The sequence below is a fragment of the Grus americana genome, chromosome 3 (genome assembly GCF_028858705.1).
Source record: "Grus americana isolate bGruAme1 chromosome 3, bGruAme1.mat, whole genome shotgun sequence".
Classification (NCBI taxonomy): domain Eukaryota; kingdom Metazoa; phylum Chordata; class Aves; order Gruiformes; family Gruidae; genus Grus; species Grus americana.
Window position 1 is genome coordinate 4,409,016 of NC_072854.1, and position 26,916 is coordinate 4,435,931.

General features: G+C 41.3%; 1 protein-coding gene across 13 annotated transcripts in view; it reads left to right on the top strand.

Annotated features, from left to right (window-relative positions):
- Positions 1-26,916, top strand: part of PKHD1 (PKHD1 ciliary IPT domain containing fibrocystin/polyductin) — a 270,672-nt gene that overhangs the window by 128,974 nt on the left and 114,782 nt on the right. For 12 of the 13 annotated variants that reach the window (XR_008576501.1, XR_008576500.1, XM_054821415.1 and 9 more), the window contains 7 exons: positions 3,610-3,722; positions 5,073-5,172; positions 6,514-6,648; positions 9,825-9,960; positions 11,901-12,147; positions 23,645-23,822; positions 24,344-24,539. Coding sequence is in view for 11 of the 13 variants with exons in the window: in XM_054821415.1 (XP_054677390.1) it covers positions 3,610-3,722; positions 5,073-5,172; positions 6,514-6,648; positions 9,825-9,960; positions 11,901-12,147; positions 23,645-23,822; positions 24,344-24,539 (1,105 nt within the window). In the remaining 2 variants the exon portion in view is untranslated. The remainder of the gene's footprint in view (positions 1-3,609; positions 3,723-5,072; positions 5,173-6,513; positions 6,649-9,824; positions 9,961-11,900; positions 12,148-23,644; positions 23,823-24,343; positions 24,540-26,916) is intronic. The other variant, XM_054821418.1, reaches the window with a different exon arrangement.

Here is a 26,916-nt window from a genome sequence, read left to right on the forward strand (position 1 = left end):
ACGTGTGAACTGACTGTGGTCGGTTTTCAGCACATTTGTTTAGCTCTCTCGGTTCACGTGTCTTTGTAGATATGCCCAAAGCTGCATCTGTGGCTGTGTACCCGAACGTCAGGGTTAAGCCTGCTCTCCAGAGATGTGCTACTCAAGGCAGAATAGCAGATGGCCCTTGAAGGGCTGCTGATAAACCTCATTGTTGGCAGCCTCTTGGAGTGGGCTATTTGAGGCGTTGCAGCAGCAAAAGGAAAATATGAAGAAGTTGCCTAGCTGAAAATTGTTATTAGCTGCACTTACTGTTCTACAGTACCAAACAGAGCTCAGCAGAAGACATGAAAGGACATGGATATTAAGAGAAGAAAAATCACACTTCTTCCAAGCGAAACACCTGTGTCTCGTGGACTTTTTCCTAGTACAATAATAATCACTAAATGCAAGGGATACTGGTCCAGCACCAGCATCGTGATGTTACAGAGTTTCAGCACCTCTTATCTGATCAAATGGGTCAAGAACTGGATATTGGTTTTTAGGAGTTTATAATCTTAATGTAATAAGGAGGTTTGAAGAATGTAGGAAGAAAGACACATCTTCCCACTGCCTGGTTTCCAGGCCATGACATGGAATAGAAATTTCCCCCTGTAGATTTTAATTTTAGGTGGTTGTTGGGTTTTGTGTTTGTTTGCTCTTTTTTTTTTTTTTTTTTTTTCCCCCCAGATTGCCATCTTTCAATTACTGGTTTTAAACTTACAGGCTGCAATCTTTAAGGCAAGGATTACAGCTAAGATAGACAGAGAACTCTAGGTCCATATTATGTTACATCTGTTCATGTTGGGTTAAGCTTTCCGCAGTGAGTCCTGCAATAATATTTTCATAACTAAATTTACCTGGGAGCCTAAATTTGCATCGGTGACTGAAGAGCTTAAATTTCCTTGAAAATCAGTGGTCTCCTAAACGGTGTTGAAATTGGGACACAGCAGTCACTCAAACCTGAGCCTACAAAGACATTCAGAGACCCAATTCCCACTGGTTTCGATTTGGCTTAAGCTCTTAAGTGCATTTGTGAATCAGGCTGTAAGATAAAATGTTATACTCGTAAGTGCAAAATGATTATTACAAGGTTAGTTTTTGAGGTTTTTTTTAAATAAAGTATGGAAGCCCTGGTTATCAGTTTTTAGTGTCATAAGACAATTTCATTAGCAGGTTGGTTTCTTGCCTTTTAAACGCTATCAGCATGAGGAATTGAAGATGCTCCTCTGATATTGGCTCTTTTGTCACTAAAATGCATGCCCTATGTCCCTGGTTTTCTTTTTGTGTGCAGGAAAAAAGAAAAAAATGTGTTGTTTTTTTTTCTCTTGGTTCTCTTGGGTCCAGTGGGTCTTGGACCTTTTGTAGTAACTTCCTATTCATAAACATTCAATGCCCTTAAATCCCAGAGCCAGCGTGCAGTGTTCGTGCGTAACAACGTATGGACTGGGTTTAAGAAATTCAACAAGCATCCTCCCTTTCCTTTCTTGCCATGGTGTTGAGGACTGGGAAACAGCTTAAATGAATGAATGGGGTGGAGATGAGCCTGTGTTTCTGTGTCAGAGGAGTGACTGATGGTCACGCTGTTGATAAAAGAATTTGTTTCCCAATATCACCCAACCCAGCCATTCTCCACAGTACCAAAGAGGTGAGGCTGCATCTGTTTGGCATCAATTTTTTCTCACCATTTCATCCCTACCAAGATCTTATCTAAAACCTTCTGCAAGGTGAGCGCTTTTTGGGGGTACTACTCACATCCTACCAGGTTCTGAAACTGGGAGAGCTTTAATGTCATCTTTAAGGTCAACAGTTTGAGTCCCAGCTATCTAAAAGAAATTCATGAAATATTTACATCAGCGGTGTTGTACAGTTAAGAGACACTTAAAACGTCAGCCACTTTATTTTACTGTCTTGCAATGCATACCTCCAGGTATTTGGCATGCTTGGGGAGGTAATTTCTCTCTGGAATTTTGGTTGCACGGACATTCGTAATATACTGACTTCCACAAAGAACTGATTTCCACACAAAATTCCCTGCTTGCCTAAAACCCCTGCCCTCCAGCCACTAGCTGGCTGAATAAATATGCAGGTTTTTTCCTTATGAATCATCTGTAGAACGCACGATTGGAGTCGCAAGTAAAAGATCCTGAAATAATGTGACTGGACTGCAGAAGTAGTTTGTTAAAGGAAAAGGGTCTGTGGCTGCACTTTCAGAAAAAGCAGCAGTTTTACCAGGGGATAGAGAAAGCAGTGCTTTGGGTATTGATACCTCTTTGTGGCTTGACAGATGTCAGAGACCACGACCGCAGGGAACACACTTGGATTGGTCAGAAGCAAGTAATTGGTATATGGAGGCTTTCACCTCTAGGTCACCAGGCTTGGCTTTGATTTGGACCATCAGGGACCAAAAAGTCATTAGTGTTTTAACACTGTCCGATGACCTATGAATGGTAGTGGTGGGTGCCAGTCCCGATGTCAGAGAACAAGTTCTCCTTATAGCTGCAGGATAGATCATCTTAGACTCCCCAGAGAGCAATTAATCCTATCTAAGATAGACTAGAAGAATTGTCCTCTGGACATGTCTATGCCTTATTTTCTCCTGGAAAGGGAGCCGAGGTTTACCAGCCTGGACCTCAGCATCAAATTTTTACACATCTAAGGTAGGTGAGAGGGATCATGCCTAGATGTGCACATGAAAACATTGCTGTATGGACACCATCTAAACCCAACTAAGTTTGCTGCCCAAATGAAGCAGATAAGAGCAGTTTTTTTGCCCTAGAGTAGAAAAGCTCCTAACCCACTATATATAACCCACAATAACCCACTTGCTACCGACTCTGTAAGTACCACACTCCTAATTTTAAGGCCAGGTAGACCTTATGTTCACTTATTTTTCACCTCTTGCAGTAATACAAAGAATGCAACTCCATAATTTCTGCATTAAGAGATATTAAGTGACAATAACTTACAGCACATTGTCCAATGGTTATTCACTTACCTTGTTAAAAAAAAAAAATCCAAAAAAAGTAATTTACCACAGACCTGAGTAAGTTCAGTTGTTCAGCCACTGACATATCCTGTAGTTCTCTGTTTTCTCTTGACTTTTAGGTGGTCTCACTTTTTCATGCCAATGTTGTTTCCTTTTGCTGTATTTGCTTTGGGAGATATGAGAAAGATACAGATTGAGAAGTAAATCAATAAACTGAGTAGTTTGTGATTTACCTTTCTTTCATGACATTCCTTTCCTACTTAGAGAGGATTTTATAGGGGTAAGAAGTTTTCCATACACTTGTTTTTCTTACGTACTTGAAGAATTATGGCAATACCATTTTTCTGTCATTTCTTTCTGTTGCTTGGCCAACCCTTGTTGCCTGGCTCAAGAACAGGTTTATTTAAGGCTGGTCCAAGGACAGAGCAAAAACAGGACACAACTGAGGACACAGAAATCAAGTACCAGCTTCTACCAGCCAGACTTACCAGAATTTGAACGGACCTCAGTTGGGATTTTAATTTGGGTTTGTCTTGAGTTTATTTTAATTGCCAGAAATCTGTGGTAATCTTTTTTTCACAGTCACATATGCTTCTCTGCAGGGTAACACAGTGAGCGCTGCTGGGTATGGCTATTTCTTTCATCTCTCCCCTGAGGGACCATCCAAAATACCTCTCCTGTCCTTCAGTGAGAACATAGCTCATTCCTGCCAAAGGTACTTGGGGATTTTTGGTTAAAGAGAGTTTTCTTCAGTGCATAGTAGTGCTAACTATAATTCCAGTGGTGAGCAGAAAAGGTTTTGCTCCTCCTTTCAAGAATTTTTTTTTTTCTTTTTAATTTTGCACCCTTTTAGGGCTTCCTCTCTTGTAAGCAGAGTTCTCCTCAGCAGAACAGCATCAGTGTTTGACAGCAATGTGTTTGGGGTTGTTTTTCAGGATCTGATCCTGTACGGTTTCCTCAGTAGTTTCAATACGGTCCTTTCTTCTTCACTCACCAGCCCAATTTGTTAACTTGCAACATTTCCCAGTGCTGCTAACAAGCTCCTCCCTTTTACCCCCTTGTTTAAATGATCCCGATGCAGTTTAAGGTGCCACATTTAACACATTTCATCAACCATTTAACAGCAAAGCACTGAAGCATGTGCTTATGTGTTGAAAGCTCATTTTTAATTATACCAGACGTTTCAAGCAGAAGAGGGTGGCATGCAGGAGAACAGATACACAATTTCTTACACTCCTCCTTTAACATCTCCTGCAGGCCACCATTAGAGACATTACATGGGCTTACACAACCTGGAGTGGCATTTCTTACCTCCAGATGCTTTATATCATAGCAGCTTGAACACTCAACTATTAGGGTTTGGTGTCTGATTAAGTAGATTGAAGAGACTAATCACTTTGCAGTCCAACGGGATAAAAGTCGCTGTTTGTATGTCAGACGTTACATATAACAGTTGTTCCTGTAGCATCCAGGAACATTCACTAGAGCTTTTGCCTGTACTTTCCTAAAAAACGAAACAATAATAAAAAATGACATTGTACTAAAAGTCAATGGGTGGAGTCACTGAATTTTGAGGAAATCTGGATATTAAATCTGGATTTAAAACCTCTGAGAAGGTCAAACCAAGGGCTGCATTCAGGAATGCATACATTTAGAATGTACTCCAATTTGGCTGAATCCAAGCTATAGAAAAGAAAATCTGTCCAGATTCATGTTGGGCTCATCTGAAGGGGAGACTGGTTGAAAACTCATGAGCACGGTGGGGTGTTTTGCAGGGAGCATCTGTCAGCGGTACTGTACACTGGTTGTTAGCCCTGGCATGGGTAATTTTGAATATATTTGGGGAAAAAAAGAAAAAAAAAAAAAGTATGCTCTCCAGCATGATTAGATACCTAAAATAAATATTGCTATCCACAGTTTTTGATTTTGGAAGAAATTATAAAGTCTCATGCAGAGAACTGTTGAAGATTTAAGGGTTTAGATATCAGAATGATGAATAGAAAAATCTTCTCATGAATACATGCACTGTAAAGAAATAGTCTACTTCGCTTTCTTTCCTAAACAGGTATGGGTTGCTGGTGTACCCTGAATATTTGCCAGAGAGCCCAAACAGACCTGTTCGGTTCAACAACTTCACAGCTTGGAGCAGCCAAGGTGGAGCACAGGTACGCTTCTCCTGACCATCCTCTGTGGAGCTCAGGATCTTTACAAGAATATCACCTCTATACTGACTTCATCTTTTACGGTGGCAAATAGGGACGGTAAAGTTCTTGTTCCCGTATGTCCATCAGCTGGAAGCTCCTATTTTGGTGATAAAGCCAGAAACACAATTTGGGTGAGGTCTCCTTACTGCTTCAGTGCAGAATTAGTGCTACTTTCATGAATAGCTGGTGTCCTCTGTAATCATCTAATGTATGTCTGCCACTATAATCATGGAATCATAGAATGATTTGGGCTGGAAGAGACCTTAAAGATCATCTAGTTCAACCCCCTGACATGGGCTGGGACACCCTCCAGTAGATCATGCAACCAAAAAAAATCCTCCCAGTGGATTGGGGCTATTTATAAAGATTGCAGTTGTTAGAAGATGTGTTACCCTCATAGGGTTAATGGTTTCCATGGGAATTTTTTCATCCTTGTTAAAAATGTGCACTTTTTTTTTTTTGTTTGATTTGTTTAACTTCACTTTCCAGCTATTGCAGCTCACTATTACTTAATCTGATTAAAAAGTCCACACCACCTTTTATTATCTGATACTTTCTTCCCATATCAGTGCTTAGAGGCTGTGGTCCTCTTACCCTCCTGTCTGATGACCTGAACAGATTGTATGTTTCTCTGTAAGGCATGTTTTCTAGTCCAACCCATCCCATGGCTCTTCCTTTGAAGGTGTCCAGTTTTTCAGTGTGTTTTTTCCAGACCGGTGCATTCTCTTTCTGGAAAAGCTTATTTGTATGAAAAGAAATAAAACATAAGGAAGTTTTGCAGTTTTGTTTTTGTGGTTTTTCTCTGCCTAACTTGTGATTTCTTTATATGTTACTGACCTAGCATACATTAATAACTAAGTTTATTCTGCTTCTTTCCATGAGCTCCCTCTAGGAACAGTCCTCTTGCTGTTAGGTGTCTGTAAGAAGTACCTTGGATTATTTTCAGGGTATCTTTCTGCTACAAACGTTAACTTCTTTACCCCAATATTTTTTCCACTAATAAACCCCAAAATATTTAGAGCACTTTTACCCTGTTCATTACTAATTATCAGTTTTGATTTTCTTTCATGCTGTTCTTTTTTCTTTTAACATGAAAATAAGTTAACAGAATGTAAAGATTTTTGTATTATTAATTGAAAGCAGAAACTAGACATTAAGGTGAAATTCTCAAATACTAAATATACATTCAACAATTTTATGTGTTTTTGCACTTCCCCTTTCTATTGTATTTTAAGGAAAGCAGAGTTATAAACCAAAATATTTTTTAATTTACTATTATTCCTTTATTATGCTTTTATATAGATTTTTAGAAGCAGTAACCTTGAACTCCAGCATTTCTGGATTTATGCTTGCAAAGACTTTGGCATTGACATGGTAGAAAGCCTGGGAAACACTTCTGTAGCCGATAGTGTTTTAATTGGACACATTGGGCAAAAGGTAAGCACTGCAGGAATTATTTCAATGTCTCTTGAGTTGCACAGCAGCCCTTCAAACAGGAATTTGAAGAAATAAGAAAGTAACCCTGAAGAACAGCCCCTGCTCCATGGAAGCTTGGGTAAAGCTTGGGTTTTAGGTAGATTGTATGTAAAGATAAATACTTAAGCCCAGCTTCAGGATGAGGGTTGGGCGCTGGTCTGTTTGCTTAGTCCTCTAACTGTCTTCCACTCCTTGGAAAGATGATGCCTTCAGCAGCAGCACCTGCAAGGGACAATGGTTCGGTGATGAAGTAGAGAAACTTGGAGCATCAGTACCACTCTCCCAACCTGCTGGAATCAAGGATTTTATTGCTTCTGCTGGCAGCAGCAGAAGAGAAATAGCATTTGATCAGCTGCATCCTGCATAATTTTTCAGGCACTTCATTCATACTAACTGATGGTAGAGCTGAATAAACATCAGCTGTTGAGAAACCAGAGATTGCATTCTGCAGGAAAATTCAGTATTTTTTCCAAACGTGTTTTTATTTCAGTATGAAGGTTTTGAATTTTTTTTAAAAGAAATTTGAAACAAGGACTCTGATTTTTCTATTTGAATTTGGAACTATTACAAGATTTTATATCGTAATGCGTATTCATGTATATTCTTTATGAAACAACATTCAAAAGTAAAAACAAATTCACACTTCTGTTTAACTTACGAGCTGAAGGATTTGCGTGAGATAAGTGTCAATTTTTTCCCTACTCATGTTTTTTTTTCCCAAGATTGACATGGTCTCAGAAAAACCTTGGAATTTTGCAGATCTGAATTTTTGAGAGAAATCATAATTATTATTTAAACAAGCTTTTCTAACATAAATGCCTGTATACCTTTTGCTGTAATAAACAAACACCATTCAACCATACACAACCGGGTTTAGTCTACTGATTTAAGAATAACAAGGGGGAACAACAGATTTGATTTCTGTCTTAGTTAACACTTTGGTTTTCTCTTCTCTCTTATAACATCATCGGTCCACCTGGAACACAGAGTGCTACTTTTTTACTTGAGAAGGAAAAATGCCGTCAAAATGTAACATTTTTATTTATGCAGTAAATATTATCTTCTTCCATTATTTCTTTAGGCAGCCAGACAAAATCCTTCGGGTGCTACCAGGTTGTTAACAGATTAATAACATGGATAACAATGGAATTTTAGTTACAACTGGCCACAGCTGCTTGTTCATGATTTTGAGGTCTTTTTTGCCCTGCTCAGTTTTCTATTGCTGTATATGAAATTAATTTTCTCTCTGACTGGCAGAAAAAGAGTTTTAAATGAGTTTTCTTCAGAAGCTCACAGAAAGAACCCTCTATACTAGGTCTATTGAAAGCGTGTAGCTCAGATAAAATCCTGGCTTCACCAGTCCAACCTTGCAGCATCCCAATGATGCAATGAATTTCTCTCAGACACCAAAGGGTGGATGTCTTTGTTTTTCCTTTGCAGGATCCATGGAAGGACTCCAATGTTGTACTTGTTAAGAGATTTAGAGGCGCTCAGCTGTGCCTTGTTTCTTGCAGTACCCCAGGGGGGTGATTATCTTTGATTATCTCATGATAAGAGCCTCCTTGTCATAATTTACATCTTAATTTATGTAATTCTCTCTTTAATAATGATGTCTGTTTAATATCAATTAAAACTTTATGACATTAATTTAATGGGAACCTTAGATATTTCTCTTTGCTAGCCCTTCCAGTTTTTGAAAGAAGTGTTTTAAACCAAGATGGTTTTCTGGAAATATCAGGGCATTCAAAAACTGGGGCTTTGATCAATTAAAATGTTAGTGGCAGGGCAAAATCCAGGGCCTGTAAAAGACAAGGGAAAGACTTTTGTTAGCTTCCTAGAGATTCAGCAAGCCTCTTCCATGCTTTCATAAAGCAACTCATTGTTCTTGTGGAGCCATTTGATGAGAAGCATTTCTTCCTGAAAAAGCAGGTCTGAAACAGGTGAGACACACTAGGGAGGAATTATCGTCTCACACCCTTCTTCTATTTGCTATTTATTTAAACAAAATAAATGAACTTTAAAAAAAAAAGGGGTGGTGGTGGGATGGAAGAACAGGCAAAGCATAAGCAAAAAACCAAGAGTCTATCATCTGACTGATTTGTTACTAGAAGCCAGGGATTTCTGCTTAGCAGTGACTTGGACCAGGATGGCCCAAGGATCAGGACCATCACAGAGTAAAAAAGGTAATGGAGCTTCTGTCTCTTGATGGGACTGAAGATAGCACCAGCTCTTTGAAGTAATAATCTGTTTATAAAAGTTAATTTCATTCTACGTTTTCAATTAAAGAGGATGTTTTCACAGATGGTAGATTTCTCAATTGATTCTCTACTACAGCTTTTGAGAGTTGTTCTTCAAAAGTGTTTATTGGCCTCAGAAACCATATCACGCAGTCCTGCCAGCCCTTCCTCCTCCAGGCTACCCACTAGCTCTGAGTACATCCTTCTTCCCAGCCCGTCTCCAAGATAAATTGGCAGAGAGATGTACACTTCCCCTGTGTCATGGCCTACAATCACCACAAAATCTAGTTTGTCCATTGTGTTTCCCATCACTGGTGGGTTTTGCTCTTCCTTTCCACTTCTTGTTGCTCTGTTGGACCCTGAAGTCAACTAGAGCTTTGATGAGAGCCTGTCTTAAATGCTTCCCCCCATCTCCAATCACACAAAAGGGCTTTGAATCTCAGCAGTCAGATTTTGCTTAGAAGAGAAATTAGAACGATTAGTTTTGTAGAGTAGGGTAATTTCCTGCCTGCTGGACAAGACAAGGTAAAGTAAAAGGGACTGTAAACAAATCTGCTCACTGTGCCTTCCAGGTGTATTCTTTCTTCCCAGGGAATGCGCAATTTCCTTTCCCTTTAAATGTCCAACAGTAACTACAACCCAGACAAAGCAAACAAGACAATCACTGCCCTGAACGTAATACTATCACATACTGCAAATGGCGAATTAAACAGATGTTACTTGTCAGAATTTGCAAAGCAATAGCTTAGATCTGTCCTTCAAACAGTGTCTGTTGCCCCACAACCATGGGCTTGAGTGCAATCACATCCTTCTGTCCCAGCTGCTGCATCCTGGACTCATTAGACTTGGAGATTCACATGGTGATATTGTTTCCCAGAGCTCTTCATTTCTTCATTGCAGGATAGGACCTGTATGTCAGCAGGACTAAAAACTCCCAAAAGATACCAGCTATTCATCTCCAACACAGCTTTCAGGAACTTTGATGAGAACACTTGCACAGCAATCAGGACTTGTTCTGGCTGTTACCAAGGGCAAGGTGAGTGATTTACACTTATTTAGCACAGTCCCTGGCTTCCTCCCATTTTGGATTCAGATGTTTAGAAGTTCATGGTTTCCACAGACAACCATTGATAGATATTTCAGCTGAATCCCACAAAAAGCACTGTGTAATGATGAAGAGTTACTGACCCAGTTTTGCTTTTGTAATCTTATCACTACGTTTGTTATGGGTGAATTATCAAAAGCTAGGTTTTGAGGTATTTGCATACCTGCTCTCCTTAGGTTTCACTGTAGTAATAGTTTTCAAAAGTGTCGCTCCCTATGATTCACTTCCCCAGCTGGGACAGATGGCTAATAGTTCTTCCTCATTCACAGGGAGGTGGGGCATGAGATTTGGATTAGATGTTAGAAAAAAAAATTTCCCTGTGAGGGTGGTGAGGCCCTGGCACAGGTTGCCCAGAGAAGCTGTGGCTGCCCCTGGCTCCCTGGCAGTGTTCAAGGCCAGGTTGGATGGGGCTTTGGGCAGCCTGGGCTAGTGGAGGGTGTCCCTGCCCATGGCAGGGGGTTGGAACTGGATGGGCTGTGAGGTCTCATCCAACCCAAACTATTTTATGATTCTATAGTGATATGTAAATGCAAGATAAATGCTGTGCTTGGTGTGCAGCCCAGACAAACTGAGAAAATCCCTGAGCTGGGATTGCAGAGATATGCATAACAATCAGTCTTCAGCAATACTCACCCTCTTTAATGTGCGCATTTTGCTGACATTGCTGGTGGGCTGAACTAGACCTGTTAGCTGCTCTGCTCTGCATGGACTGAAGTTGCAGATTCTTTCCAATCTCCTTTGGAAATAGCTTCATCACTTAGTTGAAGCCACATATTGCACATATTTTTAAGACAAAGGTAGCCTTATTTTTGCACTGTTTTCATTTTCTCAGTGGAAGGGGGTTTTATGCACTGACTTGTTTCTGCTTCCTCATTTTGGGAGGTAAAATTTCAAGAGCAATGATTTCTTTAATAGCTATGACACAACCTCGCAGAATTTCACCAAACTCTTACCTCAGGCCAGCCTTAACGTTAGGTGAATTCGCCTAAGATAACGTGTAAACTAAGCATTCTTTTGAGCTTTAAAGAGTTACCCAAAGGCTCTATGAAGAATGTTTCAGCTGCAGTTACGTCTTAAATATATTTATATATAAATGAATACTGCCCTACAATAACATAACAGAGAAAAAGACTTCAGGAGGTGAGATCAAAGGACAGAAGGAATAGTAAAATCTGACTCAGAGAGGCTACAGCTGAGAATAGGATAGTAACCAATGTGGTGCATGAACACTCATGCCAAAACTGACTTGTTATGCTCCATGTGATTTTCTGACATTTCTGGAAATGTTAATGTTTTCAAAAACTGATTGTGTTTTAGTCTGCATGAGTATTCCTCCTTTTTGTATCTATCTGCGTTATAGTAATGAAAAGATCCTCCAGCCACACTTTTCAGCCCAGGCTTTATTGTGCCAGGTGCTGTACATATGTACACAAGTATATTTACACACACATAAACAGTCCTTATTGCTGAAGAATTTACCTTATAAACAAGGCAGAAAGGATCTATAAGAATCACTGTTTAGGGGACTGTAATTTTTGGCAGTGGGACTTGTGAAGAAGCATTTGGAGTCACTGAGGAGTGGCTGGTAGAGCCAGGAGCAGCACCTGGATCAGAGGAGTCTGTAATCACAAGTCCTGTCTCAACAGGGTGCTGGACAGATTGGACCTGACCATAGCACAGCAATGGCAATTCCCCAAACCATCACTATTTATTCATTTATTTTCCTGAATCTCCCCTTCTTATTGACTCAGCAGACATTTTTCCAAAGTGAAGGTGAAATGAAGCTAGTCTCTTTTTATCCAGAGACATCTTCAGGTCTATTACTCGAAGAGGTCAGTCTCTGTTTCTGAAATGCCATTTGTTCCCCCCAGGTGGGTTTACAGTGAGAGCTGAACATCTGACCTTCATCAACTCACCTTTCCAAGTCTCCTTCCCCTTTCCTCACTCCGCCATCCTTGAGGATATTGACGGCTCTGTCACAGGGCAGAGAGGAAGTCATCTCCTCCCTTCCACAGATATCCTTGTGGCATCTTGCACAGCCAGTGCCAACTTCAGTCAAGCTTCTGGTGGCAGTGTTTGTGGCAGCGACCTTGTTTTTCATCGTATGTCTGTTCATTTGTAAGTAACCATTCCACTTCTGAAAAATCAGCATGGATGTTGCTTGCTGTGTTTTATATCGAGAGAGCTGCTGGGTCTGAACACAGTCCCAAGACTTCTGCCTCTCTGCTGGGTCCTAAACTAGGTCAAAAGCCTGAGCACTGGCATACATTAGTCCGTGATGTTGTCCACATGGTCTGTGGCACTGCTTTTGTTCTGGCTACTTCTTATGAGAATTTTGTATACCAGTTGGCCTCCAGGCCAAAGAACAGTCTTTGGTTTATTTTATTTACTAATTTAGGTATGGCCTGCCCAAGTTCATTTTTTTTTTCCTATGTTCTCAGCAAGCTGTTTATCCTTCTTACCTTGGTAACCTGTCTATAGCCTTGATTCCTGTCCAGAGGCATTTTCAGCAATGTTAAGTGGATCTTTAAGTGGAGGCTGTGGTATATTGCTGTTTTGTCACTCTTCAAATTACCAGAGGGATATAAACTGGCCTTTGCAGAAATAAGAATACAGCTCAAGGTGGGCATTGATGTTCAAAGTGAGATCAATGGTCAAGCCCCGTGCAGTCAGATATTTAGTGGGAAAATTGCAAACTTTGCCATGATTCCATGTATTATGTTTTCTACTAAAACCGGATTCAACATTTTATGATTTCATGGGCTCAGGTCTCATTCCATGAACAGCCATATTGCATAGAAGTTTTAATAAGTTTATGATGTATTTAATTAAAAGAAAACTTCCCAATAGATATGTTTCTGCCACTCTGTTGGAGCCGTGCCTTTCTTACACAACTCATCAGGACTTTCTGGTCTTTCATTTTGCTGTTCTTTGCTTGCTATGAGGTGAATTTAGTCAATTCAGATCATCAAACCTTATTAAGACTGACCCAGGCTCACAACCTAAGCAACCTGTTTCAGTCTATACAGAGGCCAACCCCCACCTCGCTACTTCCTTTTGGGTAGTTATAGAGACTGATAAGGCAGGTGAGCCAGATTTGGTGGGTGAGACAGAAAGTCAAAATAAGTGAATTCAAATTGGGTTGAAGACATATAAACTTAGATATTGTCCTGAAAAACATGTGTTGTCACCATGTAGACATTGGCAATGTATCCCATTACAGCTGATGGAAACCTGCGTCCTTGATTCGATTGCCCATGGAGAGATGTCTAGTGCCACTTAAAATGCCCTATGATATTTCCCTTGGCTTTTCACTCTGTGGCAGAAAGGCAAGGATCTCCTCGAGACACTGTCAGACCTGGCATCTCACACCAAAGTTTTTAATTGTTTGGGACATTTTAAGAAGCACTAGATGCCTCTGTTTCTTTGATCTTTCTCTTAGGGGCTGGTCAGCTGAACTGTCCTTTGGGCTTCTACTGACTCTCCTTACTATGATGCTAGTGACTGTAATGGTCACACAATGCATATTTAAATATCAGTAGGCATTTAGATATCTCAGTCCTAAATTAAATAATGATTTTCCTCTACCTGTCTTCTACACTGGTTTTAGGGAAAATAAAACTCATGCAAGCACAGGAAGTGTTTGCACATCTGTACATGAACATATATACGTAAGTGCAGTCTGTCTCTCTTTTTGACTTATTTTTGAACCCATTCCAGTTTCAGCTGTTTACACTGGTAAAGGCTCATAACGGTCCCTGGCACGGTTCTGGCCCAGGACAGCTGTCCCACACCCAAGCAATTTGTTAGTACAATTTAGCGGTCAACACAACCCTAGGAACCATTTCCAGCAGGGAAATTTAGATGTCCTCATGCTGTTTTGGAGGCTGAAGGAGTTTGATCTTATGGATGTGTCCAGGCCATGGCAGCCAGCCTCAAGGCCAGAAGGCAGGCCACAGCATCAGTTAGCTTATCAGAAGAGGTGTAGCCACAGGTCTCTGTCTGAGTGCTTACACACTCTATGAGTGGATGAGACACTGTTTTGTAGGAGATCTGTCTACCTTTGTAGGTATAGCCACATCTTACTATGTAGGGTACGTGTCCTGGTATCTCTTTCACACTCCCAGTAAATCATGTCTACTATAAGTTTGAAACAGAATCATAGAATCATAGAATCATTTGGGTTGGAAGGGACCTCAAAGCCCATCCAGTTCCAACCCCCCTGCCATGGGCAGGGACACCCTCCACTAGCCCAGGTTGCCCAAAGCCCCACCCAACATGGCCTTGAACACTTCCAGGGATGGGGCATCCACAACTTCTCTGGGCAACCTCTTCTAGTGTCTCACAGAATGCCACTTTTCATTTTTATTTTTAATTCTGGAGGGATACAAAATGGTTTTGCAGAATTCAGCCTCCTACTGACACTGCCTCATATCCCACCTTTGTAATAACGCAGTCCTGGGATACAGCCAGGTCTTTCCCATCAGCTTTGATGGTCATACAGCTCCCAAATACTGTCCCAGGTCACTTCTGCTGCTGCATGTGCCTCCCCAAGCTGGACTTGTTCCTACCTTTGAGCAGCTGGGAGCTAAAGGGATCCAGTGGAGAAATACTGCTCAGCCAAGTACTACCACCACTTCTGTTACCCAAGGAGGACACTTGTGAATTCCTGGCATAAAAAGAGAGGGAGTGGAAGAGGTTTTTAGTGATCTAAACACTACTCCTTCTTTTCTTCCCATGCTCATCTTCACTTCCCAGTGCCTTGCTCAACATTTCACTTTCTTTTTGAAGTGCAAGTCTGAACCAATATCCATTTTTCGCTGTTTCAGTTAGTAGTACACAGGGAGAAATCTGAAGTGCTCTGTCAGAGGGCTGTTAATAATTCACATCTGTCTTATAATTTGTGTTTTAGAAGAAAAAAAAAACAAAACACCAACCATTCCCAAATAGGGAAAAAAAAAATAATCACATGTTCCATTGAAGGGAAAAACTATAAGACTTTCAGCTACCTACAGGTTTTGCATGTGATTACTGTTTCTCATAATGAAAACAAAAGTCTGCAATAAATGAAGAGTTGTGAATCATTCTGATTTAACAAAAAGGGTACTGGGTAGAAGACAAAATACAACTGTGCTAGATGTCTTTCTGGACCAGTTAACCATGAGGTCTTAGGCAAATCAATTCCCTTTCTAGTCTGCGTTTACTTTCATTATATGGACTACCAGCTCTTTGGGTTGATGCTGTGCAGGCGGATGGCGCTTCTCACAACATTGCCTGTAGTTTGATTTGAGCCCCTTTGGATACTGCCACCATGTAAATGTTAATAATTCATGATAGCTAATGTATTCAATACACTTCATTCCTCCTTGCATCAAAATATTTTCAAGGAGTGAGTTCAAACAGGAGTTCATCTGCACCATTGCTGTTGAACTCTGTAAAAGTTTGAGCCCTGACGTAAGCTTTGTCTTCCCCAATAAATTGCTTAAGAATTTTAGATTAGTCATGTCAATGACTGGGCACTTCTCAATCAACCTTTTCTTTCAAGCAAGTCATCTTTCTTTCCCTTCTTTATTCTTCATCTACATGAGCTGGGAGTCAACAAACATCTGAGACACGTGGCAGTCCAAGTAGCAGAGACCAGCTGTTAGCCTGTCCTCTAGAGGACCATGTACTTAAGTAACCCGAGAGACCGAAAGCATCCTCTTGTGCTGCTTCCAGATCCTCTCTTTTGAGTAGCTCCTACGAGCCAAATCTCTGTCATGGTAAGTTGAAAGACTATCAGCATGCAGCCAAGTAAAAGCAGTGAGTCAGGGAGGCTTTGGTCACACGGACAGCGCTCCAGAATGGACCTGGTAGAGGAACAGGGTGGGGAATGAAAGGAGCTAGAGGGGATTAAGGATGAAAGTCAATTAATAAAATATCCACAGCATGACCAGAGGATGAGGGGGTGGAGGGAGAAGAAGAAAGGGTGAATTTTGTCCAGATGTGTTTGAAGAGTGTTCACAATAAAAAGGGAATAGTTTAGGATTAATACAATAAAACATGACCAGGAGCAATTGGCAGAGGTTGAGCAGAGAGAAGAAAGATAGGTGGTTGACAGGAAGAATTTCCTAACAGTACAGCCTCTTGGATTCATCTAATCTCAGCAAAAAGATGAAAGTACTGTTGTTTGGCTTTCTTCAGTTTCTGATGAGCAAAGAATTAAAAATTGCTCTGGAAGAAATCCTTCTGTTGTGCTCTACCGGGCCCTGGAATACGCGACCAGATCTGCAACTTGCTAGTTCCTTGTTGTACTTACCACTTGTGGTAAGTCCCTGTAGTCAGTAAGAAAGACAGAGATGTTATCACAGCCGGGGGTGAAAAACAGATTACAAGCCTCTGAACCCAAGCCTTAAACACTGAACCCACATTTCCTGATCATCAGGTCAAAGTGATAGCACGAGAGCATCGTCATTTTGGCACGAAATCACACTGCACAAGGAATTTTCAGGCAATAGCAGTAAAACAGTCTCATCTCCTGTGCTGAGCAGCTCTCTCGTGGTCTAGAGTGGTACATTCTCTGTGCTCTTCAATAAAAAGTGTGAGGGGCTTGAGGTGTTGGGTTTTTGCTTCCCCTGAGTTTCAGGGAAGGACTCCAGCTCCAAAAACCTTAAAGACTGAGACAAGTCATGGATTTTGAGAGGGGAGTCCTAGTATGGCAACCTCTACCTCAGCAACCTCAGTCTCATTCCCTGACCCTGAGGGTAACTGGCAAGGCTTGGCCATGGCCATGTTATTGATCTGCTTAACCTCCAAATCATCAGGGAAGTTCCACCAGCATTACCTTTTAAGAAAGATCCCCTGCCTGGGAGCTGGCTGGGATAGGGCTGGTTGGTGCAAGCTAAAAGCATGTCTGGGACCATTTTAATTATTTAATTTACAACGTGGGCAACTGAATACAAGTGACTGACTCTTTATCTTTGTGCTGTTTAATTTACCAGAATGCATGTAGTGTATTGGCACTTTTTTTTCCACTAAAACATATATTTGGAAAAAAGAAAGGGTTTTTGTTAGGGAAAAACCCCTAGAAGCTTTTCTCTTTAAAAGAAAAGAAGTTTCTCGAGCATTTCAAGAACTGTTCAACTCTCGGTCCTGAACTGCTTCACCCAACAACTTCCAGGGCAATGGGGATCCAGTTCCAACCTTGCGTTGCTGTAACAAAAGCCTTCTTCACGAAGTCCAGTTGAAAGTTAAAATAATGTGTCACTTAAGCACCCTTTAAAGAGGGGTTTTATGTCTTTAAAAAATGTAATTGAAGCTTATAAAAGTCTTTATAAATTTATATGTGAGAAAGTTATTGAGTAGTCTGAAGAACAGCTTATGCCATGGCACAGCCCAGCATGGCTGCAGGCTAGATACAGCTGCTCCAAATGCCACCGCTACCCATATTATCATGAAAATATGAGTCTCTATTAATATTAAAACAAATTTTCATTAAAAAATTGTCATAACATGATTAAGTGACTTTAAAAGTTTCTTCACATTATGCATAATTTTTACAAGAGGAGAGCATTAGAATAATCGGCAGGCAGGCAGCACCTTGCGGCAAAGGGGACTCCAAACACTTTGCAGCTACGCACACCAGAAGGAAGTTTGCTTCTTTTTCCCTTTCATTTGTTTTCCCCTTCTCGCTGTGGAAACCTGGGACTTTCTCAGCACCAGTCTTGTAGTTCAAGCCTTTTATTGCTTCCCTCTTCTTAGTCTGCCACAGAGGAAAGATTAACTTTCTTCTTTATAGCCTTAATTCTTAAATCTGGTCTAATATCCTCTCCTGTAGTGCACGCATTCAGTTGCTGCAAACCCAGCCGCTGCTGATGGGTTAGTGTGAAAAGAATAGCATACCCCCCACCTCCATGTCTTTGAGTCTTGAAGAGAGTTCAAATGGTTACTCTAGTTTTGCTTTTCCTTTGATATTACTGTGGTGCCTTCAGATGAACACCCACCTGCTGTGAAGCACCCTGACAATCACATTTCTCTCAATGTGTACATGCTCAGTTGCTCTCTGGTCGTGTATCCTCCCTGCGTACATGACTGTATTCACACACGGGGCAGTTTACACGCTCCCTTGGACTCGTAACCCAGCCCTGCCAGGGCTCCCGTGGCATAACATGGAAAACAAATATTAAATCATTGGCTGTAGACTGTTCAGTTAACTCATCAGCTAAACTTCAGAGGTTCAACTCTTACTGCACTATATTTCTGGCATCTGAGACATCCCACCAAAGCGCCCAAGAGAAATTTGGTTCCCAGTGTAGGATCCCTTTCCATTCACACCACAGCCTGGGGTATTGGCAGCAAAGCCAGATCGTGCACGGGCTTATGAGTATGCAAGAGAAGATATTTCCCCAGGTCTACCCCCTTGACCATTGTCTGGGATGTTTCTGGGTGCAGGGAGATATATTTAGCACTGAGGCAGCATTTGCTAGCCCTACACTTTCTTTGCCTGCAAGGAAAAGCCTGACAATCCACATACACCAGCTGGGACTCACTGTCATAATCAATGTATTATTAGACCTAAAATTGTATTAATTTGTAGAAGATTGCAAGTGGGAAATGGAGGTGCAGTAAAACCATGCATCCAGATTTTCAGATCCACTTTGGATGCTTTAGAGCTCTGCCTGACATGGGACGAGTGGAATGACAAAGTGGTCCTCTGCAGATCTTTGCTATGCTCACACTGCAGAGATGTCTGAACTGCTTGCTTACCAGCCACTTTCCAGCTCAGAATTTGTATCTGATTTTAGTTTTTCTTAAAATATCAACCTGTTAACTATAGGAGCTGGGGAATTGATTTAAGAACAGAGAGGAGTTAGGAAGCCAGGAGTAGCAAACTCAAAAGCTACTTTAAGTGAAGCCATCTTAGCTTGTCAGTCACAACCCTCTCTGCTCCTGGGACATCATCTCAATTCCTCCTTTGCTTCAAATTCGGGAAGCCTTTCACATAGTGGCTACTCAGGATCAGGGAAAAAAAAGACGTAGTTATTTTTTAAAAGACCCATGCATGCAAAAACTTACTGATGGTAAGGGTTCATAATATAAGGCAGATTTGAATTATATCCTTGGTCTCTTAACAAAGATACACATATTTACTTAAACTAGCCGAAAATTCTTAATTCTTGGCAAATAAAATAAAATGAACTGGTTTTGAGCCCAGCATCAAACCTGTAAAGTGTTTCATATGATCATAATTCAGAATTAACCTTCATTTGGCCAACAATAAATTGGATTGTTGATATAAACATTTGGTGTCCCATTTGAAGTTCAATGCTATATTGTTTCCTGCTTTGGAGAGGGATAATCATAATGGATTATTTACACAAATGTATCAAACAGAAAGCAGTTACAGCTAAACACAGCGTCTGCCTTCATACACAAAGATATGGGCCCTTAGGATAAGTAAGTTAACGGTAAACATAAACAGGAGAGTTAATATTTGTTCTACTTGATGTTGTTGATTGGTTTAACAAATCCTCTGTGGCCCATCTATGTTGAGCAGTTCTGCACAATGCACTTGAGCTAAATTACATAACAGTTTATACAATCACAATTGGTAAATTGTGGCTCAGACTGTAAAGTTCTATCCAATAATCCTGCCATATTTCTAAAGCAAATTGCTCCTTAATTGAAACCTGCTTCAATATAAAAGTAAAGCTTTTTCAATGAGTCATCCTTTTTTTTTCCCCCCTTACACTTTGTAAAGGCTTCCAGCAGTTTGAAGTGAGGGTTAATTTTGCATTAAGACCATTGCCTCCTAGTTTCTTTCAAATAAAGCCAGGGGAAGTTCAGAGGAAGGCTCTTTCCTCTGATAATGAAGCTCTCCATGTTAATGATGCATGCAGGCTCCCTCGGATCCTCTGAATTAGAAATACTTGTGTGTGTGCGTGCTACTCTGCTTCATTAACATTAAGGAGAGGTAGATTGGTGGCTATTTAGGGCACAGTGAAATCACTGGCTATTTAGGGCAAATGGAAATGGTGCTAATTGTGGCTGGTAATTCCATTAGTAGGGTACTTCCATTTTGGCGTCTGTTTGGCATATAGGTGAAAAAAAAAGCACACACTGACATCCTTTCAAGGGGAATGTAGTCTCAGGCTCATTGTTGTCTTGTACCGTGCAGACCTGCAAAGTTTTTCAGGTTCCCCAATTTTTTGTTTTGGTGTGTTGGCACTCTATCAGGAGTAGGGCATGTGTTGGTGGGTGGCCACACCTCAAGCAAGGTATGTGAAAGGCAAAGACACAGCATTCCAGGTCAAGAAACCCCAGAGATTGCAGGCTATGAGATATCTCCTGCTCCCTTTCTTTCCTGGGTCGTGAACAAACTTCCAGCTGAAGGTCAGGGAATCCAGACTACTGTGGTATGAAACCATGCAAAGCCTTGTTTCTCAGAAAGGCTTTCCAGCATAAAAAAGGGGAATTTTCAAACCAAAGATTCTCCAGTGAAGGCTCCCTGTCTCTCTATCCCAAAGACTGAGAACAATTAACTGAAAAAGAAAGTTGGTAGTGCCTGAAGCAGTCAAAAGTCTATCCTAGCTTTAAAGTCATCTTAAAGGAAAGATGTATTTCACTTAACTATAGCCATCTGGAAATTAGCCGTCTATTTTAAGATATGTATTTAGGGTGCCTTTATAACCTCTCATCAAGACTGGTGTCTGGCAGGGTAGGATTCACAATTCACTAGCTAGTGAATCTACGTGGCTAGTGTGGAATTGCCACCTAACTTTCTGACGGATCAATCAGGTGACATGTATCCCTCCCTCTATCCCAGCAGGATTGCCCCTTACAGGCTTTCTTCTCTGTCTCTAAAACTTCTTGGAAGTATCAGGGAGAAGTCCCTGAGAAAAGTGATTCAAGCTGTCTCATCGGACTTCTCCAGCAATGAAGAGTAAAATGAATAAAGAGCAAAACCATGTGGATTTGCACTGCGCAAAGGATGGGTCTGAGTCTCCATCACTTGCTGTGGTGTTGTGTACCTTTGTAACTCAATAAGGCAATTTCTGATGTGCAGGAGAGTTTAACATTGCACCACATTTTGTGTGGTGAGCTTCTGCAGCTAGAAATGTTTTCCTGAATACCTGCGCAGGTGCTGATAACTGTGGCAATAATGTGCTTGTTGTCATTTACTTGCTTAATTAGCAGCCTAATATCCTGGTCCAGTTAATGCCTGTAAGAGGAGGTTTATTAGTGGTACGAAAGCTGTTTAAGCCTTATAAACTCCTTCCAGTCAGTTTCATTGGTCTGCCAATATCTTCTGGTTGAGTGATTCTTTGCTGATTCACACTTCTGTTTCCCACTGCTGTTTCTCAGCTGAATATTTCTGGGTAACCAGAAAGTCCTTTGCCAAAGTGACAGCCCTCAGAATAACAAAAAACCCCTAGAACTGATTTTAAAAGAGAAAAAAAAAAAAAAAAATCTGCAGGCAACCCTCCTCCAGGATGACTGCTAGTGTAATTACGGATTGTCTCCAAAGCAACAAGGGGAAAAACAACCAATAATTGCAAATACAAACACGCAAATTGCATGATGACATGAATTTTAGCACTGCCTATCTTGGGTAACTAAGCCATATCCAGTCTGGAGGGGTGAGTAATATGCTGAGATGTCTAGTTGTGGGGTAATACTCCAATATTTAGAAATACTGTTTTAGATATGCTCAGATGAGGAGGAGTATTTTTAAGCTTAGTGTCAGCTCAAATGCCAAAACTGACTAAGTGGACTAAAGGTGAAACTGCCAACTTGGCTTCATCCTGCAGCAGCACTTGACTTGTGTAAATCTGCCACATTCATCTTTATGGCAGAATCATGGCCTCAGGGTACCTTGGCAAGCCAGCAAGGCTTCTCCTCAGCCTGGGATTGAGATCTGCAGTCCTGGGACATCTATCCCAAGCAATTCCCCATGCATAATGTGAAGAATGCAAGAAGCAGGAAAAAAAAAAACTTGTTAGTTGCAGTTGTGGAGCTGCAACTTCAATTTTATTACAAGCATGGCTAGTGTTGGCAGGACCAGAGATGGGAGATGCTGGTGGTGATGGCATAAGACCCTTGCTAGAATTTTGGATGCTTCCATCAGAGCTCCTCTTGTCTCTTTAGTGGCATGGCCAAGCCTGCACCAATCTCAGCAAGCCAACTAGGATCATGCTCAGGGTGGGGAATAATCTCTGCCAGTTGCTACAAAGAGGAGTGGCACAATGTGATGCATCAAATTCTCAGACAAGCTTAGGCAGTCTGTGCGTGTGTGTGCAGTAAAGGGACAGAGAGAAGATTCTTAGGCTGGGATTTATTCTTCCTGAGTTTTGATATCAAAATGCAATTTCTAATGTGGAAATCTTGTCACCAAAATTCATTCAGATCATGGAGAAACATCAGCTTCAGAGACCATTTTAGCTCACCTCACATCTGACATCCTCTGGAGGAGGTTGATGCTCCTTGTTGCCTCTAGGAGAAGAGACCTTCCCAGTGTTGTTCCAGATGTGAAGCAGTAACATAGTGTAGCTAATCAGAGCATGCTTTTACTTTCAGCCATGGTTTCTATCAATTTAAAGAGCTGTTGTAGAAATGCAAGATGATGAGGACTGGAGATAAGATCTTTGTTTGGAAGAAGCGGCTTATGATCAGGTGTCCCTGATCAATCAGATATGAAGAGACAATGGATGTTCAATGTTTGAAAGTAGGAAAGGTTAGCTGCATTTCAGCTTTATCTTTTCCTTCATGTAGTTTGTGCCTTCAACAAAGCAGTTCCTGAAAGCAGAGTATTCTGTATCTCTGGACTTTACCTCACACAGCCTTCCATCTCAGGGAAACTGGCAATCAGAGCAGTGAGAGGTTATTCTGGCCAGAATTCTGATTATTCTCCTGCCCCTGGGGAGTAAGTCAAGGTGGGTGGTTATACCCATCCCAGATTCACTGTGTTATTTCCTATTTTTAGTAGAGAGAGGTCTCCAGAGGCCTTAAATCTAAAGGGTTTATACCCACTCATGCTATCATTACTACTTTTGATCTATTCAGTGAGGTTTTTTCTCTGACTAGATTGGACAGAAATTAGGAGTGCAAAGTTCTAGTGAAAGAAGGGGTTTGAGTTCTCATTTGGATGCTCAGAAGAACTGCTGGACTAAAAGTTCACCCATTTGGTAATGACTTTCATCAGTTTGCAGCAGCCCCAGCTTTGTACTGCATGCTTCAGCCTCAGTGAAACTTTTGACCACTTAAATGTGAGTAAGTAATCAGAAAACTATCAAATTTCATGGAGATGAAGATCCTTAAAGTTGAACCTGAGGGTTATGAGTCTGGGAAAATACTCTGACTGTGTAGGAGTTGGTACCCTGGCTGTTGCCATTGCTCTGCTCTGGCACAAGCTTTGCTCTTCTGTGCCTTCATTCCTCCATCCTTTGCCTCTCTTTCTCTTTTTATGGCACTTCAGGCAGAGATCATTTCTTACCATATTTATAAAGAACTACACAAATGAAGTCACGTTCTGAGACAGAGCCAGCACATACTACTGTAATTCAAATAAAAACAGAACTGTAAAGGTTGCAAAATGACAGAGTTCAGTGAAAAAATGTGATTATATTTTTTCCTCCAGAAAAGAGGCTCCAGACATTCCCTATAATTTAACTGTGACTGACAGTAGGAATAAGACAACCACAGTCAATTATGTCCCTGATACTTTATCAAACCTGTATGGCTGGATGGTTCTCCTCTTGGACAAAGAGACTTATGCATTGACATTTGACAACCCTTTGGTCAGCAAACAGCTCCAGGTAACATGGGAATTTTTTATAATTTCAAAATTGTATTTGGAAGAGATAATCATGCTTTGATCTTTCTGGGAAAGCAGAGAGAGGGGAAAAAAGTTTCAAGTGCACTGAGAAAATCTCTATATATTTATAGGCAGGGCTTAGGTGTGATGAATGATGACCTAGTCCCTGAAGCTCTCAGTAGTAACTTGGAGCAGGAAGATGATTTTGGATGTCTTAAATGAAAGTTCAGTGTGGTGCTTAGGAATCAACAAATTTGTACTATCTTAAGACATACTGAAGCATGGTTTTGAGAAGACGTTGTTCCTCCTCACTTTTTGAAGGTGATGAGGGGAGCTGATTTTGTCTGCATTCACCATCACCTTCTGCTCAATTTTACATCTCTCTTCCATGTTTCCAATACATATTTTGCAAAAGAATATGTTGCCTGTGAGGACCACCATCCTCTTTATCCCTTTATACTGCACTCCACAGAGCTCTAATCACAGACACAGGCATGTTTATTTTGGTTCCCTCTTCTCTAGTATTCAGTGACATTTAGCAACTTCACGCCTGGGAATTACTTGCTGGTGGAACACAAGGATCTTCCTGCCCATCCTGAGGTTGTGGTGTCATGTGGGACAAGGACTGGACAGCCACTCCAATCGCTGCCTTCATATGGATATCACAGGAGCTGTGACTGGTATCTTGACAGCAGACTGAGGACGCTAACCTATTTGGGTAAGTGCAATACAAGGGATGTAATGTACCTTTTTGTTCAAGAATGGTGACAGAGCTGATGTCTTCTTAATTTAAACTCTCACACTAAATAAGGCCTTAGACACAAGCTCATCTTTCAATGGCCTTTCAGTGAGAGGTCCTTCAAAAAGATCAATCAAATAGGTAAATGCATGCACATCAGTTCCATCTCTAGCTGATCTATCTGATGCCTGATCTCTCAACAAAAGGAATGTATCATAAATAGTGGGTGATGTGACATCAGTTGAATTTGAATTGGTGTTTTGGAGAGGAAAAGGCATTAAATTCCACTAATGATCTCTGTTGTCAGCTGGTCCCACATCACATGTATCGTTAATAAATCATGTGCAATCTATCTAGGCTGAGCCCACTGATGGCAATAGGATTACTGGGCAAGAATTTTTCCTATGACTGTAAACTTCCAAAGATGTCATAGACCTCTACATTTGAATATGTAGGCTTTGTACACTAGATCATGAAGTGTGGTGGTCATTTTTTAAGCAATTCAGATATTTACTGATATTTATTCAAGTTTCATTTATTCTTTTAAATTTGGGACATTTTTCCACAATTACCATTCTGAAGTAAATAATTTTTTAAGGTTCTAAGTTCTATATGTAAAAGACAAGGTAATGATTGTTGCCATTATTAATAATAATAGAACTAGGAATCACAAAAACATTTCAATGCCTTTGAGAAGCATAGCTTATCCTTCATGACTGTCATACAGGGAAGCTAAAGTGTAAAGATGCTGATTTTCACAGTAACAGAAAATTTTGTCCCTGATCTAATCCGTTAGTTTTAATGAATTTCTCTTGATTTACACTGATGAGACTGCATGCAAATGGCTTTCTGATGTAGGATCTGTTTAGGAATGAGCATCTAGAACAATCAGTGGGAGAGTGGAGAGGAAAACACAGCTGGAATGAGGGCAGGCGATCCACTGAGCTTAGTCTGACAGCAATGAAAATCATCCAGTGTACGTTTGAGGAGAAATGGGATAGCCCATACCTTAACCTCAGTCTGAGGGTCACACTTGCTGCATCCCTGTGGCCAACTGGCATTGCACAGCTTGTGTCCATACAGCTTAACATTTTATGTCTCCAAACAGGCTGGATGCACCCAGGCTTCAAATTAGGAAAGATCCCTGTCCTGTGCTAACTCCCAAACCATAATGGTCACCATCTGGGAGAGTGCATTGGTCTGGGCCAAAGCTGTGCCAGGAACTTGGCCAGCAATATAGCCATTGTGCTGGTTTTGGTTGGGATAGAGTTAATTTTCTCCATAGTAGCTAGTACAGGGTTGCGTTTTGGATTTGTGCTGAAAACAGTGTTGATAATACAGAGATGTTTTCATTATTGCTGAGCAGTGCTTACACAGAGTCAAGACCTTTCCTGCTTCTCACACCACTCCACCAGCGAGTAGCTGGGGGTGCAAAAAAAGTTGGGAGGGGACACAGCCGGGAGGCACAGCTGATCCCAACTGACCAAAGGGATATTCCATACCATATGATGTCACGATCAACGTGAGCCAGCAATGTGCGCTTGCAGGCCAGAAAGCCAACTGGGTCCTGGGCTGCATCAAAAGAGGTGTGAGCAGCAGGTAGAGGGAGGGGATTCTGCCCCTCTACTCTGCTCTGGTGAGACCCCACCTGCAGTACTGCATCCAGCTTTGGGGTCCCAAACATAAGAAGGACATTGACCAGAGGAGGCCAGGAAGATGATGAGAGGCCTGGAGCACCTCTCCTATGAAACCAGGCTGAAAGACTTGGGCTTGTTCAACCTGGAGAAGAGAAGGCTCTGGCGGCACCTTACAGCAGCCTTCCAGTACCTAAAGGGGCTACAGGAAAGCTGGAGAGGGACTGTTTACAAGGGCAGGGAGTGATAGGACAAGGGGTAATGGCCTTAAGTTGAGAGAGGGTAGATTTAGGTTAGATCTGAGGAAGAAATTCTTCCCTGTGAGGGTGGTGAGGCCCTGGCACAGGTTGCCCAGAGAGGTTGTGGATGCCCCAACCCTGGCAGTGTTGAAGGCCAGGTTGGATGGGGCTTTGGGCAACCTGGGCTGGTGGAGGGTGTCCCTGCCCATGGCAGAGAGGTTGCAACTAGGTGATCTTTGAGGTCCCTTCCAACCCAAACCATTCTATGATTCCATGCTCAGTATATAAGTGGGGAGGCTAGCCAGGAGGCCGGACTGCTGCTCAGAAACAGACTGGACACTGGGGTTTGTGTTTGTGGTTTTTTTTCTTCGCAGGTGCTAAGCAATTGCATTTGTGCATCACTTTTTTATATATTATTGTTGTTATTATTATTACTATTATCACTACTATTCTATTTGTTATCCTATTAAACTGTCTTTATCT